The sequence below is a fragment of the Coptis chinensis genome, chromosome 1, assembly GCF_015680905.1.
Source record: "Coptis chinensis isolate HL-2020 chromosome 1, ASM1568090v1, whole genome shotgun sequence".
Lineage (NCBI taxonomy): Eukaryota > Viridiplantae > Streptophyta > Magnoliopsida > Ranunculales > Ranunculaceae > Coptis > Coptis chinensis.
This window is the reverse complement of record NC_141456.1, coordinates 40,208,760-40,225,411: the sequence shown is the minus strand read 5'-3', so window position 1 is coordinate 40,225,411 and position 16,652 is coordinate 40,208,760. Positions and strand designations below refer to the sequence as shown.

Here is a 16,652-nt window from a genome sequence, read left to right as displayed (position 1 = left end):
ACCACTTTCTCTGTGTTAGAAAAATTTGATATGAAGTTCTTGCCTTGAATATATTAGAAATCATTGATTTAACCTTCGATCTATATCATCCAAGTGCCTTCTCCAGTAAGTTTCATGAGAACAAGTCCTCGTTACCGACAATCATCAATTGCAGAATCACATAATTTTAATCACACAAGAATAACTAAGAGATTAGCAACAGTTCAATGTATGGTGACGAAAACAAAAACAAAATCAAACAAAAGGCTGAAGTCTGCTCTAGAGCAGATGCGGGGTTATCCAAACTCAATTTCCCCTGTTTCCATATTGAAAATTCCCATATCATGACCGGTTAAAAGACCATAAGTATGATGATTGTCGTCAGTGAAGTAAATGCAACTAGGCTTGCATCCAGGATAGTCCGAGGCCTTCACAGAAAAGGAGTTATTACTTCCTATGAAGATGGCGTGGTCCCCCAGACTTTGCAGCACTTCCCACTTCCGGGTGCACAAATCCAGCTTGTGGACTTCAATAAATATTGTCTTCTGAAGATGAGGGTATTCTGTCGGTGGAATACAAGTACCAAAATCCAGAATTCTCACAGCCAAGTGCAACTCGCCTCGCAATTCCAAAATGTAAAACCTATCATATTTTTTTACATCATCGGGGGCAGATGCAAACTTAGGTGGTAGTGCTAGTGAACTAGGAAAACCATCTCTATCACAGACAACAACGAACCCCCTACTATCGACGTACTGCATAGAACTGACCATTTAGGCACATGGCTTCACGAACAGTTGAATAACGTAGCATCCTAGTCCAAGTTTCATCACCTGGTCTAGCAAAAGCCCAAAAACTTGAATTGTGCATATAGACAACACAAACCAAAAATTGTTCCTCTGCTACTGTAGAAGAAGACACCTTGACAACAATTGCTTTGTTTATGTAAAACATGCATTACGTCCAGGTTCATTAGCATTGAAGTGCTTATTATCATTAAATGCGGATAGTGGTGGGAGTGCCAGACCAGCACGCGAAAGAGGATTTAACAGATGAACTTTGTGATTGAATCCTACGGTGACCAACCAACCAAAAGGAGAACCCCAAACAATGACATCCACTAGCCTCAGGCAAGTTGAGGCGGTAAATTTTGTTCTCAAATGGACTAAAGAAACCTCGGTTGTCTTCAACTTCGTCTGCGGTGAGCATCAACCACGGAAAGCGCTTCAAGAATGAAGAAAAGTGACGCTTATCAAGCGTAACAGATCTCCACGATTGACAAACTGCGCCAAATCTCAGAAAATCAGGTATTAAGTTCAGACCAATATCCTAAAGACATCTTCGTCCAGAATAAAAAGGGGAAAAAAAATCAGATTTACGATAACAATATACCTAGTATACAGCAACAAGGTGAAGACTTACGGCAGACATCAACAACTGCAAAGAGAATGCAATGCAACAAGTGTTAGTATTGCATTCGACTTCAATATAAACAAGATAAAGAAAAACCGTACCGCACAATATTGAAGGAAGACTTAATTACTTTCGGAGGTGTAATGAAAAAGATGATCGTTAAACGAAGGGGTTCAAAGGGGTTTTGGTGGTGTTCCTGGTTTTAGTTGGGCCTTTTGGCTCTGTTTAGCTGCAAAAGATATTGCATTACTTAACTATGATTAGATGAACTACTTGCAAGAAATGAGGCTCAGCAGGTTGAGTATAAACTCCTTCACATCTGCCCATATCATATAATCTCTCTATTATTTAGGTCTCATTAAATAATCTCTCTGTTTTCGAAAAAAGAGATAAAATCTGGTCTGTTTTTATTTACCATTTTATCTTATTTCCTTTTTTACCTTTTTGGGATTGAAATTTTCCCTACTATATATATAAATAAATGTATTTTTACATAATTATATATATATATATATATATATATATATATATATATATATATATATATATATATATATATATATCTATCTAATATGGTGTGGGGGCCGTAGGGCCTCCATCCGATGGATTCTATCGTCTTTTAAGTTGTGAATACATGGCAAAATAAGCCAATCCCAAATTTATGCTTCATCCTAAACTTTCGGATCTTGGATCTTTTCCTCATCTTCAAACAAAACATCAATACCACTATTCTTCCTCGTAGTCAAGAGTTTTGTTTTCCAATAGCGTCTATTCTTGATCATAACTATTGTTTATAGGTTTCGAGTGGCCGGCCACGTTCAACACTTTTCTTTCTCTGCTTCAACAAAACTTTTGCGAGAAGGGAGAAGTCTGCTTCTTCGGTTTACGTCTTTGGCGCGGTCTACTGTTTTAAAGCGAATCTAAAGGTTGAAGCGAATCTAGAGTTTGGTTGTATTATGAATTGTTCAAGTTGGTTGGTTCTTGGAGCCAAACAGCTGAAATTTCTGTTGCTTTTCGATGATTCTAACATTTTATTTGCTTAAGTGGTGGTCATCTGTTGCTTCTGTTATCAAGTGTGTTGAAGTTCAAAAGCAATGTTAGACACATTAATATCTTGATAGGCCGTTTTAATAGCTTATGTTATCAACGTTCAGACATTGGAGCCAAGGTGTTAATAGCTTCTGTTATCAAAGTTCAGACATTGATAGGCCGTTTTAATGTTCAGACACATTAATTAATAATAAAGACACATTAATTATTTGATGATTATTTGCCGGAATCGACCACCTAAGATTACTGATTCAAAGGGACTCATTATCTTCATTTAGTCCATCACGGCTATTCTTTACTTCGGATAATTTTGGTATGGATTCAAGGGTTTCATCTTCGTTGGATTCAAGTAGGACTTCGGTGGTGGAAGGGGCGAGCAGCGTAAATGTAAGCTTTACTCTTTGTTTCCTTTCCTATTGGTTTTAAATATAGTCCCATTTGTAATGTGTTTTATTTTGGATCTTAGAGTTCGGATTCCACGGGTACATTTGGTGGGCGGAAATGGAAGAAAATGCGGTGAGAGTCACCCGTCAGCGGCCATTTAAGCCGAGAACCGAGGTATGAATCATCGGAACTTACCTAAAAGCAGTTTGTTATAGTTTATGCTTAGATAAAACCCACTGCAGAGAGGAATTAGACCGGTTTTGTCGGAAATACATTGTTGGACATACAATAGTACTATCTTTGGATTTGGTTGGCGTGCATCCCTTGCATACCACGCCCTATGCATTTTCTTTTTGACTCTAGGTTTGCGAAGTGCTCCACTTATAAAAAAGATCTTCAAATTTCAACAAAAATCGGTATGATTAGAGGGACTTTTTATGATAAGAATGTGATTTACTATTGGAAAGGATGTTCTAGCTGCAATTATGTAATGTATTGGTTCTGTTAAACAAAGAGGGAGATCAAAGGAGGAGGAGTTCCGAAAAAAGTAAAGGAAATGTCTATGGAGGAGGAAAAATTACGGATTCCAATTGCACAAGGGCTCCCATGGACAACGGATGAACCCGAGGTTAGAATTGGCGTAAAAAGTGTGGCATTTAGGTCAATGACCAAATTTGCACAGATTTTCTGTTTTGCTTTCTGAATCTTAGTGGTGATAGTATCTGCTCTAGATTTTAAAACAAAGCTTCATCTTGGTCCAAGACACATTTTATTGTTCTTTAAAAACATCAAGCAACATAACCGCGTTTGATTCTTCGTGGTTTTACTTCATTTTTCTTTGTTCTATTTTAATACTTAATATATACTCGCTTTTATGTTTTCGACATTCTTTTATACTCTTTAACGATGCTTGCTAAAGCCTCCAATGAAAGAAATCACGAGGCCGCTTGACGAAGCTTCACAAATGATAAATAAGAAGTGGGAGCCGGGCAGTTTGATCATTATGTAAGTTTACATAGCTAATCTAATAGCTATTTTACTATTATCTTTATGGATTTCCACAAGCACCTAACCTTTGGCTTCTTTCATTAAGAAAAGGCGATTGTTCATCCATTACATTTTTTTTCAGGTCAACAAAAAATTGAGTTTGATTGAAAGCGTTACAAATTGGAAAGAGAGAGGAGAAGAAGGTATGAGTCCGGACTAGAAATGAATTTTTATGGTCATAGCAAAATGTTCACACAATATGTTAATGTTTCTGAAATATGTGATTTGTCTCTTGGGCTTCTTGCAGTTAGCGAGGAAGAGGAAGAGATAAGGAGATTGAGGAAGGAGCTTGTTCCAAGAGCTCACCCATGCCTTATTTTGATAGACCTTTTATTCCACAAAGGTAATGGTCTAATTTAGGTTTTATATGATAACGCTTCTTGTTTGACATTATTTAGTTTTATGTAGAAAACCCAAGAGTTTAGAAAGCTTAAGTAGTGTTGAAATTACAAGAGGGATATTTTACTCATCCTTCAACATTTTAACAAGCCGATGCGGGGAATGACTTGATCGATAAAGTGCATATTAGCGATGAAATTACTTAATCACGATCTTTCTTTCTCTTTTTCTCCCTTTTACGATTTCCACTTTGAAAATCAAATGCAAACATTTCGTGTTAGAATAAGATGATCAAGGATTATTACTTTCATCCTTTAATGCTTTGACGACTAATCATTCGGTACCCTTCTCATGGTAGATCTGTAATAGGGCCTTTGCACTCTTGTTTGCCGAGGTTCGATAGTGTTATTTTAAATATATGGCCGCCATAATGATGGATCAATTGGTCTTTGCATCTTCGAAGGTGCGTAAAGCATCCAACTGTTCCAAAACAACCTAAGTTTCATATGCCCCAAACATAAGAAGAAGAGTGCATGTCTGGAATGACATTAGTATCTATCTTGACCAAACATCGAAGATCGAGAAGGCAAGGATGATTGGAAAGGATAAAAGATCGATATCTACACCCTCCAAAGATTTGTAGATCAAGAAGAGGGAGCGGATGAGCATTATGGATGAAATTTCATCCACTCATATTACCCTGTATTGAACCCAATAAATAAAATACTTTCAGAATCTATTTTGTTTCTTCATTCGTCATTGAAGAATGTTAGTTAGTTTTATTTGTCATCGTATACAAGTACTCAATTATTTCTATTTGTATCTCCTTTGTTCATAGTGAACTTTTTTTTTTTTTAAATGATCCATCAAAGTTTAGAAGGTACCGATGGTTTTAGTTAGATTGAAGGTGTGATGGAATGTAGGGAACCAAAATAAACTCCTTCCATGAAGCTTACTTCTCGACAGTTTGTTCTATCTAGTGTGATGTTTACGTAGGATTTTGTCCTCTATATTATTTGCCTAATTGTGCTCATTGAACATTTGATTGCCACTTTCCTCAGTTCCACTTTGCGACAATTGTCAAACCAAATTTTAACTCTGGCTGCAATGTCACCTTTTGGTTCAAACAGCTCTCTCACCTAACATTGGGTTGGTCTTTTGTCCGAAGCATGCCAACAAGCACACAACAATATGGCTGGAGACGCGAAAATTATATGGATAGGTTATTTGTGTGGTTTGTGGATGCATTCGTCTTCAACAACCAATCTGAATTGGATCATATCGTGTACACAGTGGTGTGCTATCTTAGAACACATGCTATTGCTAAGATAAGAGTCTACGGCTTACGACTTTTCTTGTCCATTGTGAGTTTGGGATGACCTATTCGGCGACAGAGTTGGCCAATGTAACTATGTAACCACTGCTGTAATGTAAATTATTAGGCTCTGTTGAAATGCTTACACTGAACATCATGATCCAAAACATTGGAAAATCATCAAATAATGGGGAGGTTATATCCAAATCACCCCAGGTGGTTCAAGTTAGTGTGATGTCGAAGTTTCTCAGCCTAATAATCATTCTTGACCATAAATAGAACAATAGCCAAGATAATAGAATCAAAGCGGGAGGGGGTGTGTTCAAGTTCAGGCTGCTTCTATGAGAGTTAGCGTCATGAGCGACTTCTATCACAAGATGACGGCACAGGCATACCCTATAGTATATATATATATATATATATATATTTGCATAGTCATTGGAGTTATAAAAACTTAAATTTACATAGTAACTTTTGGGTTTTAAAATTTTCCTCATAGAATATATGTAAATTTAAATTTAAATAGGTTAAGAAGACTGTGTAATTTTATATTGTCATATGTAAATTTACATTTTCATATGAAAACTTAAATTTATATATGTAAATTTAAATTTTAATATGTAAAAATACTATGTATGTAAATTTAAATTTTCCTATGAAAAAAAAATTCATATGAAAATTTAAATTTAAATAGGTTAAAAAGACTGTGTAATTTTATATTGTCATATATAAATACAAATTTACATAGGATGACGTCAGCCCGATTTGTCCTTAAGCCGAAATTATAAGTAAAGATTGATGACATCAGCCCGGTTTTCATAGGGGTATTTTGGTCTGTTTTGGCTTTGATATTATGTTTTAAATAATAGGGAGGTTTTATACATTTGTTCGCTTCTGGGGGGTTATTGTGTAACGATTTTTTGGTGAGGGAGATTAAACCAAAAATCTGGAACTACTTGTGTGTTTGCCCCTTATCCTGTCACATGTTTTACTTTCACTATTGTTTGGTTGACATTCACACCTATATACTCATTTTTGATATCATACAAAAAAAAAAAACAAAAACAAAATTTGCAAATAAAAACTTATAAACAAATAAATACTCATAAACAAATAAAAGGAAAAAACTCTAATTAAATATTGAATACATAGGCACCCAATTGATTTATACAAAAAAACATCAAAAAAAGAAAAGAAAATCCCAATTTGATAAATAATGTCAAGATTTAAACACCACTTTTTGGAGAAAACAAAATAAAAGAAAAAAAAAAGTTTTAATGAGAGGAAATAAATAAGGTGGAGAGAGAAAATACATAAGTTTTATAGTTCCATTACTATGATTCCCATGAATGATAGAAAGAGAGAGAGAGGGGAGGGGAAGAAAGAGAGAGTGAGAGCATTCTTTAAGTGTTTTTTCTTCTTCTTATTTTTTTTGGTATTTGTTATTGACGGACCCTATATTGTGTTGGGCAGACCCAAAAAAAAAAAAAAAAATTATTACAAGTGTGTCATTGGTTCCAAAAAGTCCAAAAAAATAATAATTATTACAAGTGTGTCATTAGTTCCAAAAAAATTAAATTGAAAACCCCAAGCTTAAACGACCCGGCTAGGTCGTTCATTGTGTAAACCCAACGATATGGCCACACCGTTTGGACTAAGTCCCAAACGACTTGGCCACACCGTTTGGGACTTAGTCCAAACGATGTACCCACACCGGTTAAGAGGCCAAGAAACAGAATTTTATATTTTTTCAAAGTTCAAATCCCAAACGGTGTGGCCACACCGTTTGGACTAAGTCTCCAACAATATGGCCACACCGTTTGGACTAAGTTTCCAACGATATGGCCACACCGTTTGGACTAAGTCCCCAACGATATGACCACACCATTTGAGATTTGAACTTTGAAAAAATATAAAGTTATGTTTTTTGGCCTCTTGACCGGTGTGGGCACATTGTTTGGAGTAAGTCCCAAACGATGTGGCCATATCGTTGGAGACTTAGTCCAAACGGTGTGGCCATATCATTGGGTTTGCATAATGAACGACCTAACCGGGTCATTTAAGCTTGGGGTTTTCGAATTCAATTTTTTGGGACCAATGACACACTTGTAATAATTGTTTTTTTTTTGGGTCTGCCCAACACAATATGGAATCCGTCAGTAATAGGATTTTTTTTTTTTTTTCATGGATAGAAAGCACATTTTAGCGAATCTGGGCTTTTCCTTTGGATTTGCTTATCCACACTTTTGTGTTCCCGTAACTCAAGGGGCTTACTAAAGTATCCACGTTTTAGATAGACCAAACACCTATATAAGGTAAACATGACTGCCACATCACCAATTCCTGAATATGGACTCTCTATTCGCACTGCCAAACAGAGCCTTTGAGTCGGGGCATAACGGAGTTCATGAGTATTGGGTCTGAAAAAAGTTCCTAACCATTTTGGCCATGTCTTCTCTCGAGTCTAAACTACGTTGAAAAGACTGTACCTAAAGATCTTTTCTTGTCTGCTTCTTAAGCATCTCCTCCTCTCCTTCAATTTTCAGTTCACATCAAGTTTCTACCGTATCCTAGAATTAGAAGTCATTATCATTCTTCCTCCTTTAAAAGTTCGATCTCTCCTAAAATAACAGTATTAGTTCTAGAAACAAAATTTGCCTTTCGCAATAACAGGCAAACCATCTTGGCAAGAAGCACAAACACTGTGAATGAATTATCCTAGCTTAGGATAGTACCAAATAATTATCTGAAACAAGTAGTATATATTAAATTACTATAATGAGTGCCACATGTCGTGATTATCGTCCAATCCCATGATCTTCTTCTGTTTTCGCTTTGCCATGCAATATAGGAAACATTGTATGCACACTGTAAGGGAGTGATATCCCCCTTTAGGAATATCAGGCGCGTACTCAGCACGGTGGAAATATCACACCAACATGTGGAACCAGATCGCACCTGTAAGCTAAGAGAACGTTCCAGAACAGTTCGCCCCAGCACGCGAACCAGGCTATAACATGACTCAGCTTGCCTTCTAGAAGCAATCATGAACAAAGAGGCACATGCATGGATCACTGCCACCAGCTACTGACCACTGCTGCAAGCTACTTGCCCAGACTACTAATCTCCATCATCACAGCAGATCTATAAAGACAGTTCTCGCACGCCTCCTTGATCTAGACCCCACGTTGGTGATGCACTTTACACGTGGTGGGCGAGGATTCATGCTGAACATCTATAAATACCCCTCCCATGAACTACGCCAGACCTGATTCTTCTCTCCCCACGAATCGAGAGCAAGATACGTAGGCAGTTCGCTCCTAAGCCGAACTCGGTCCCCATAATAACCTTTTTCAGTTCCCCTCCAACTGTATTTGTAAATGAAAGCCGAATCACGCCTTTACATTGGCGCCGTGTGTGGTCTCGATTACTTGAGACATCATCTTCACACAAACCAAAAAAAAAAAAAAAAACAAAATATCTCAAGCTACGAAGCATGGCAAGCTTCAAGCTCAAGTTCAAGGCCTCGCGCAAACCGGTTAGGCTTAACTAATGAGAGCATTTCCTTGCTTTCAGGGCAAGAAAATGCTGCTCTTCGCACACAAGTTATTTTCAACAACAGCCAGCTGGTAACGTCGCTGAGAATGGCATCAACGAAGTTAATCAACAGATTAATGAGTTGTCGCAACGGATCGACTAGAGCGCAGTACGCAAAGACGCGTCCCAGATCGTTCAGAAAATGCTCAAGACGCATCAGGCTTCCCGTTCACCACGAGTACTTTCGGTAAACCCTCTCCTCAAGATTTTGTCCAGCCACGTTTCCCAATGTATGATGGCAGCACATGCCCCGACCAACATGTAGCCCGCTACATTCAAAGCCTGGCCCTTTACAGCTCCCCGGAGTTTGACCATCTTCACTGTCGGCTCTTTCCCGCCAACCTCAAAGATGGCCCACTAGATTGGTTCTTTTCACTCGAGTCGGATTCAATCAAAACTTTTGAGCAGCTCACTGATCTGTTTGCCGGCCCAAGATGTACACAACGGGCGTGACGAAAAGCAGATCCGATTCACTCTTCCGCCTATCATTTTGGAGAGAATGAAACCATTCAGCCTCCTAGGTCGGTTCAAAGCCGAACTGTTATGCATGGAAAATGGCCTCAAAGAGTCTTTTGCCACACTGACATTCTCCAATGCCTGTCGGGTGCATAACACAGACCTCTCCAGGTCCCTGATAAGGTCGCACCCAGAAACCCTATCAGAGCAGTATGCTCGGGTTGACAAGTATATCAAGCAGCAAGAAGGTTTGCGACATCACGGTCTAGCAGACGACCAAGAAGTTGCGGCAATCTCTAACGACACTCCACCTACCAAAAAACGGCCCAGATCGCAAGCACTCAAATCAGGCAACCGCCAGATAATAACAGAGTTCATTTCCCCGACACGCCTCCCCCGCCTACATCTTTGGAAAAGATCATGCGAGCCTCATACTTCCAGCCTAGCGTACGGCAACCCGCAGACCGACCTGACATGCCCTACTGCGCATTCCACAAAGCAAAATGTCACGAGACCGACGCTTGCTGGGGGCTCAAACATTATCTCCAAGATCTCATTGAAGCCGGACAGATAAAAAAGATACACCAACATTGCCGACGGCGACTTTGCGCCAAGCTTATGGCCCGACGAGCGAGTAGATCTCCTCCACCGCAGGAGGAACGACAAAACGCCCAAGCTCGCCTCCCCGCAGCAAAGGACTCCCCGCCGACCGTGTTTCAAAGATGATCGCCGCCCACTTTCGCCGATCGCACTCAACGCGTAACCATCCATATGATCACTTTCCCAGATGACTCTGTTACTTCTTCCAGAGAGAAACGAAGGCGTGTTGGTGCTCTTCAAGAAGTTTACCATTTTTCTTCACAAGCGGCACACGCCTCGCGACATTCGGGTCGCCACTCAGGGGATATCACCTTCACAGAGGCTGACCTCACCAAGGTTTGCCTCCCACACAATGATGTGCTTGTCGTCCACGTCAGGATCAACGACTGGACAGTTAAGCGCGTCTTGATAGACCCTGGCAGCTCATGAAACATTTTGTTCTACCACACAATCCAAGAGATGAACCTACCTAAGTCAGTGTTCATAGATCCTATCGCTCCTCTTTATGGGTTCAACGGCTCCAGAGCCGACCCAATCGGTGACACTCCCAGTTTCAGTGGGATACAGAGAGGATAAAGTCAGATTCAACACGCGATTCAGCATCGTGGACATTAAGTCGTCCTACAACGCCATCCTAGGACGGCGTTGGATTCATCAAATGCAGGCAGTACCGTCTACATTGCATCAAGTACTCCGTTTTTCATGCCCCAGGGGCAAGATGGAGCTTCGTAGCAACCAGCTCAAAGCCTATCACTGTAATCAATTCCACGTCAGCAAACAAGACCGCTGAGGCCCCAATCAGCATAAGAAACGAGCCCACCAGCTACACTATGGCCAAAGACCTGGTCGCCGAAGTCAGAGGCAATGCACCAACTCAGAGCGCTGGAGGCTCTAACAAGAAGGCCTACCCATCCGAACAGACTTCGAAAGTTGCCAAGGCAGCCACTCACTCACTCATCAAGACACCAGAGATCGCTCCCGTAACCAGTGTTCCACCTGTGCAGACCACAGAGGTCGCCCCACCAAATCCACCACCCCCGAAACAGCTTCTGTAATATAATCCAGCTTCTGTTGTCATAACCACAGAAGTCATCCCAAACTCTGTGGTCATAACCACAAAAAACGCTCCAACTCTTACAGCAACTCCAATCACTAATCAGACCAACAATGCATCCACAGAGCTCAACCCCCCAGAGGACGCTCTCCCAACACAAGCTATGGCACCAGCTAAAGAGAGGCAGCGAGTGGATCTAGGAATGGAAGATGACCCTAAGTTTGTCTATATAGGGGCTAACCTCGACCCCACACTCAAAACCCAGCTTGTAAACTTTTGTCCATGAATAAAGATGTTTTCGCTTGGTCGTATATTGACGTGCCAGGAATAGATCCTAATGTTGCCTGCCATAGGTTGAACGTCAACCCTAGTGCCAAACCAGTTCGACAGCGACCTAAGAGACTATCACTACATTTCCAAAAAGCAATCAACGATGAGGTCGATAAACTCAAACAAGTCGGGTTCATTCGGAAGGTCGACTACCCAGATTGGATCGCTAAGATAGTGGCAGTTCCAAAAAAGAATGACATGGTCCTCTTTGCGTCGACTTCACCAATGTCAACCAAGAAACACCTAAAGACAGCTTCCCGTTACCAAGGATCGACCGACTTGTGGACCAGACCTGCGGCCATGAGCTCCTCTCCTTCATGGATGCTTACAGTGGGTACAACTAAATACCACGTGCGAGGAAGATCAAGAGAAAACATCCTTCATTACCGAACAGGGGGTTTATTGCTACAACGTTCTCCCATTCGACCTCAAGAACGCTAGAGCGACGTATCAACGAATGGTAACTGACATGTTCCAAGACATGTTAGGAGACACCATGGAAGTATATATTGATGACATGGTCGTCAAGAGCAAAAAAGCAGGTGACCACCTCACTCACCTTGAGCAAGCGTTCTCCAGGTTACGCCGAACTCGCATGAAGCTAAACCCAGAAAAATGTCTTTTCGGAGTGTCCTCCGGCAAATTTTTGGGCTATCAGGTCTCACAGCGTGGGATCGAAGCTAACCCAGATCAAATTCACGCGTTCTTGGATATGCCCGACCCGTAGACAAAGAAGCAGATACAGAAGTTATCAGGCATGGTTGCTGCATTCAACCGATTCATATCTAGGGCATCAGACAAGTGCCGACCATTCTTGCAACTCCTCAAAAAAGGTGAGCAGTTCTCATGGAACGATCAGTGTCACCAGGCCTTTTCCACTCTCAAAGAGTATCTTACAACACCTCCCGTCTTAGCCAAACTAACAGACGGCGAAACGCTGGGGCTGCATCTAGCAATATCAGACTTCGCTATTAGTTCGGTTCTGTTCAAGGAAGACAACAACTCAGAAAAACTAATCTACTTTACGAGTAAGACACTAACTCCATCCGAAAAGAACTACTCTTACATCGAAAGAGCAGTTTTAGCACTGTTATACTCTGCAAGGAAATTCAGGCCATATTTCCAGGCACACCCAATCAAAGTACTCACCGACCTCCCGTTGAAGAAGATACTTCACAAAGAAAATAAGACAACTCGCATGACGGTTTGGGCCGAAGAGCTCGGCGAACATCACATTGAGTTCGTCCCACGCACCTTATAGAAGGGACAAGTCGTGGCTGACTTCCCGATGGACGATCTACATTGGGAGCCAGAGACAGACATCTTACCCCGCAAGCACAGCGACAAGACTATCTGGTCCCTCTTTGTAGATGGTTCCAATAACCCCGGCGGAAGTGGCATTGGCATCGTATTAGTATCGCCTGCTGGAGAAGTAATGGAGAAATCAGTTCACATCGACTTTGCGACCTCCAATAATGAAGCGGAGTACGAGGCAGTAATTATGGGGCTTATAATGGCGCTACAGCTGGGTGTACAAGAGCTTCAAGTCTTTAGTGACTCGCAACTGGTCGTTCGCCAAATTGCTAAAGAGTACACTACCCATGAAGGTAACCTTTCTAAATACCTTAAAGTTGTTAATCAGTTACTTCTATCTTTCAAAAGAGCCACCATGCACCACTTTTTGCGCGACGAGAACCGCCACGTAGACAGTCTAGCCTACTTGGCTACTCAAACACCAAGTGGCGCCCCAAGACAACTCATTGAAATAGTTGACCGACCTGCCTACCAAGTAGAGCACGTCTTAGAAATCGGCGACCTCTGCCCACTCTCTGAAGATCAGATGAGCCAAACATGGATGCAACCCATCATAGAGTACATTTAGAAAGGCACACTTCCGACAGAACAGAGCAAAGCCAGACAGATGCCATATCAAGCACGTTGCTATTGTGTTCTGAATAACAAGTTGTTTCGAAAATCTGCTGGAGGACCTCACTTGAGATGCTTAAGTCCAACTCAGGGTCAATTAATTTTTGCTGAAATTCATGAAGGAGAATGCGGCAATCATGCTGGAGGTCATTCTTTGGCCCACAAAGCGATCTCTCAAGGATACTTTTGGCCTCGCATGCAGATCGACGCCAAAGTATATGTGCTCAAATGCTTCAAATGCCAAACCTTTGGCCACAACATCATCTAACCATTTCGCCGTAACGGTCGACAAGATTGCAAGTCCCTGGCCATTCCACATGTGGGGCATGGACATCATGGGACCATTCATCCCACAGAAGAGCACTGGGTTTCGCTTCATTTTAGCTGCAACCGATTACTTCACCAAGTGGATCGAAGCAGTTCCTTTGGCACATGTCAAGGAGCCACACGTCAAAAATTTTATTTGGACTCACATTGTCACCAGATTTGGTCTGCCACACACCTTGGTGATGGACAATGGTTCCCAGTTCAAAGGTAAAACGGTCAAAGAATTTTTGGCCAAGTGAAAGATAGTTCACGCATTCTCCACTTCACAGTACGCTCAAAGCAATGGTCAAGCAGAGGCCAGCAATAAGGCCATTTTAGAAAACTTAAAGAAAAAGATTGAAAAGAACAAGAGCCAATGGCCAAACCAGCTAGAGAACATTCTGTGGGCTCATCGCACCACAGCTCGCTCCAGCACAGGCGAGTCACCATTCTCCTTGTGTTATGGCACCGAAGCTATTATTCCAACCGAACTGACAATCACAACAACTCGATCCGAGCTTGTCGAGTCAGGACATAATGACTCGGTCCTAGCCCGAGAGGTTGATTTGTTGGAAAAGTGCCGCGATCTGGTAGCTATCAAAGTGGCATCATATCAACAGATTCTAAAGAGGTCCTACAACAAACGAGTACATCCTAGATCCTTCCAGCCTGGTGATCTAGTTCTGAAAAAGATGCAGGATGACTCCAAACTAGCCGCAACATGGGAAGGACCGTATGTAGTAGACCGAGTTGTTGGCAATGGGGCCTAATGGATCAAGACACAAGAAGGGAAAGCACTTCCACGACCTTGGAACACTTATTTGTTAAAGAGATTTTATCAATAAAAATTCAATCTCGTACACAGCCATGTTCTTAATCTTTGATAAATCATATAGTTTAGTTACATTCGTATTGTCAACCACTCCATTCAAATACTTCTAGGATCAACTCCGACAGAACGGTCTCAGTGAGCAGAACGCCTTCAGGGGCAACAAATGCTTTCAGCGAGCCATACGCCCCGGCCGCTTTTAAAACGCAGCGAAAGCATCACGCCTCGGGGAGCTACGGGCTCATAGCCTCTCCAAATCTCGCCAAGTTGAGGACCCATACTCCTGGGATCAACTTCGAGATAACGCCTCGATGGCGGTATGCCCTCGGGGCTGCACACGCCTCGAGAGCCATACTCCCAAAGAAGCTTTAAAACGCTCTTCGAAAGCAAAGACGCTCTCGGGGAGCTTACAGGCTCATAGCGTCTCCAAATCTCGCCAAGTTGAGGACCCATACTCCTGGGATCAACTTCGTGAGAACGCTCTCAGTAAGCAGTACGCCCTCAGGGGCTGCACACGCTCTCAACGAGCCATACGACCCCAACGGCTTCAAAACGCTCTTCGCGAGCAGCACACTCTTAGGAGCTTACAGGCTCATAGCCTCTCTAAAATTTTGCCAAGTTGAGGACCCATACTCCTGGGATCAACTTCGTGAGAACGCTCTCAGTGAGCAATACACCCTCAGGGGTTACACACGCTCTTAGAAAGCAGTATGCCTTCAGAAGCTAAATGCGATCATCACGAACAGAACGCTCTCCGAAGCTTACAGGCTCATAGCCTCTCCAAATCTCGCCAAGTTGAGGACCCATACTCCTGGGATCAACTTCGGGAGAACGCTCTTAGTGAGCAATACGCCTTCAGGGGCTACACACGCTCTTAGAAAGTAGTATGCCTTCAGAGGCTAAATGCGATCATCACGAACAGAACGCTCTCAGGAGCTTACCGGCCCTTCACCTCTCTAAATCTCGCTAAGTCGAGAACCTATACTTAGAGGTTCATCGCAGTGAGATTGCTCACTAGAGCACTGCTTAACAAGCATATCGCTTTCTTAAACTAAGTCTCAAGCTTCATATCCACAATATGCTACAAGCATCATAAACGGAACAGTAGCAAAAAGAGATCAAGCATAAGCAAAAACACGAATTCCATGCATATTCATTAAAAGTACTGCGGGCCCAAAGCCCAGACACTTGTTCACGCTTCCACCGATCTACTGGGTTTACCCAGGAAATCCAGATCAGCAGCTGTTATATTTGTTAAAAGGCATCGAGCTGCCACTTTCGTGGAAACCAACTCGTCAAAGGTCTAACCAAAAAGGCAAACTGCTCAGGCAGACCTGAGAAACCAGCTCTATTGTTAACTATCTTCCAGAGAGGCGAAATCGCAACACAAACAAATAAAATAACTACCTTCAATGCTTACAAAGAGAAGTTCGGGCAATCAACGTCTTGCATCTGTCACAACATGCTTATCCCTTGGCACGGCACTGGTCGAAGGGAGATGACTCGTATCACGGGCAACAATAAGTGCGGCGGCGTCTTCAGCTTCCTGGTCATGCTTCTCCAGTAGCTCCACGTACAACTCCGCCAGTACAGAGTGATCCTCACAAGTTCGATCATACTCTTTTTGCGCCTTACGAGCCACTATTTGACACTGTTTGGCATACTCAGTCACAGATGCCAGCTCCCTCTGCAGATCCGTCATAGAGTTTACTAGTACAGTCTTCTCCTTCAGCGTCTCATGATGCTTGTTCCTTAGGGACACCAACTTCTTCTTATCGGCCTCCCAAGCAGAACGCATCATAGCCAGCTCGGCCACGCCACCATCACCACTACCAGTTCGCTGAACAGTACGTTTCAATCTATCATATCCTGCCAAGAACTGCATGAAGGACGTTAACGTTCAATCGTCCTCATTCAAGTCACAATAAAATGTATAAATAGAAAGCTTACCAAACAACAAGCCGCGTCGGTGGTCTTCAAGGTCGTCTCCAAGTTTTCACTCTCCAGCTCGGCTTTGTCACCATCGA

At 42.0% G+C, this 16,652-nt stretch overlaps 1 protein-coding gene across 1 annotated transcript; it reads right to left on the bottom strand.

Moving 5' to 3' along the window:
• Window positions 1–275: 275 nt before the first annotated feature.
• Window positions 276–752, bottom strand: LOC147523977 (putative F-box protein At3g25750). Its single transcript, XM_086573157.1, has one exon. It carries the CDS (start codon window positions 750–752, stop codon window positions 276–278), a length of 477 nt encoding a protein of 158 aa, XP_086429283.1.
• Between the last annotated feature and the right edge of the window lie 15,900 nt (window positions 753–16,652).

Coding starts and splice junctions, on each gene's coding strand:
- LOC147523977 (XM_086573157.1), bottom strand. CDS start 752: ATGGTCAGTTCTATGCAGTACGTCGATAGTAGGGGGTTCGTTGTTGTC.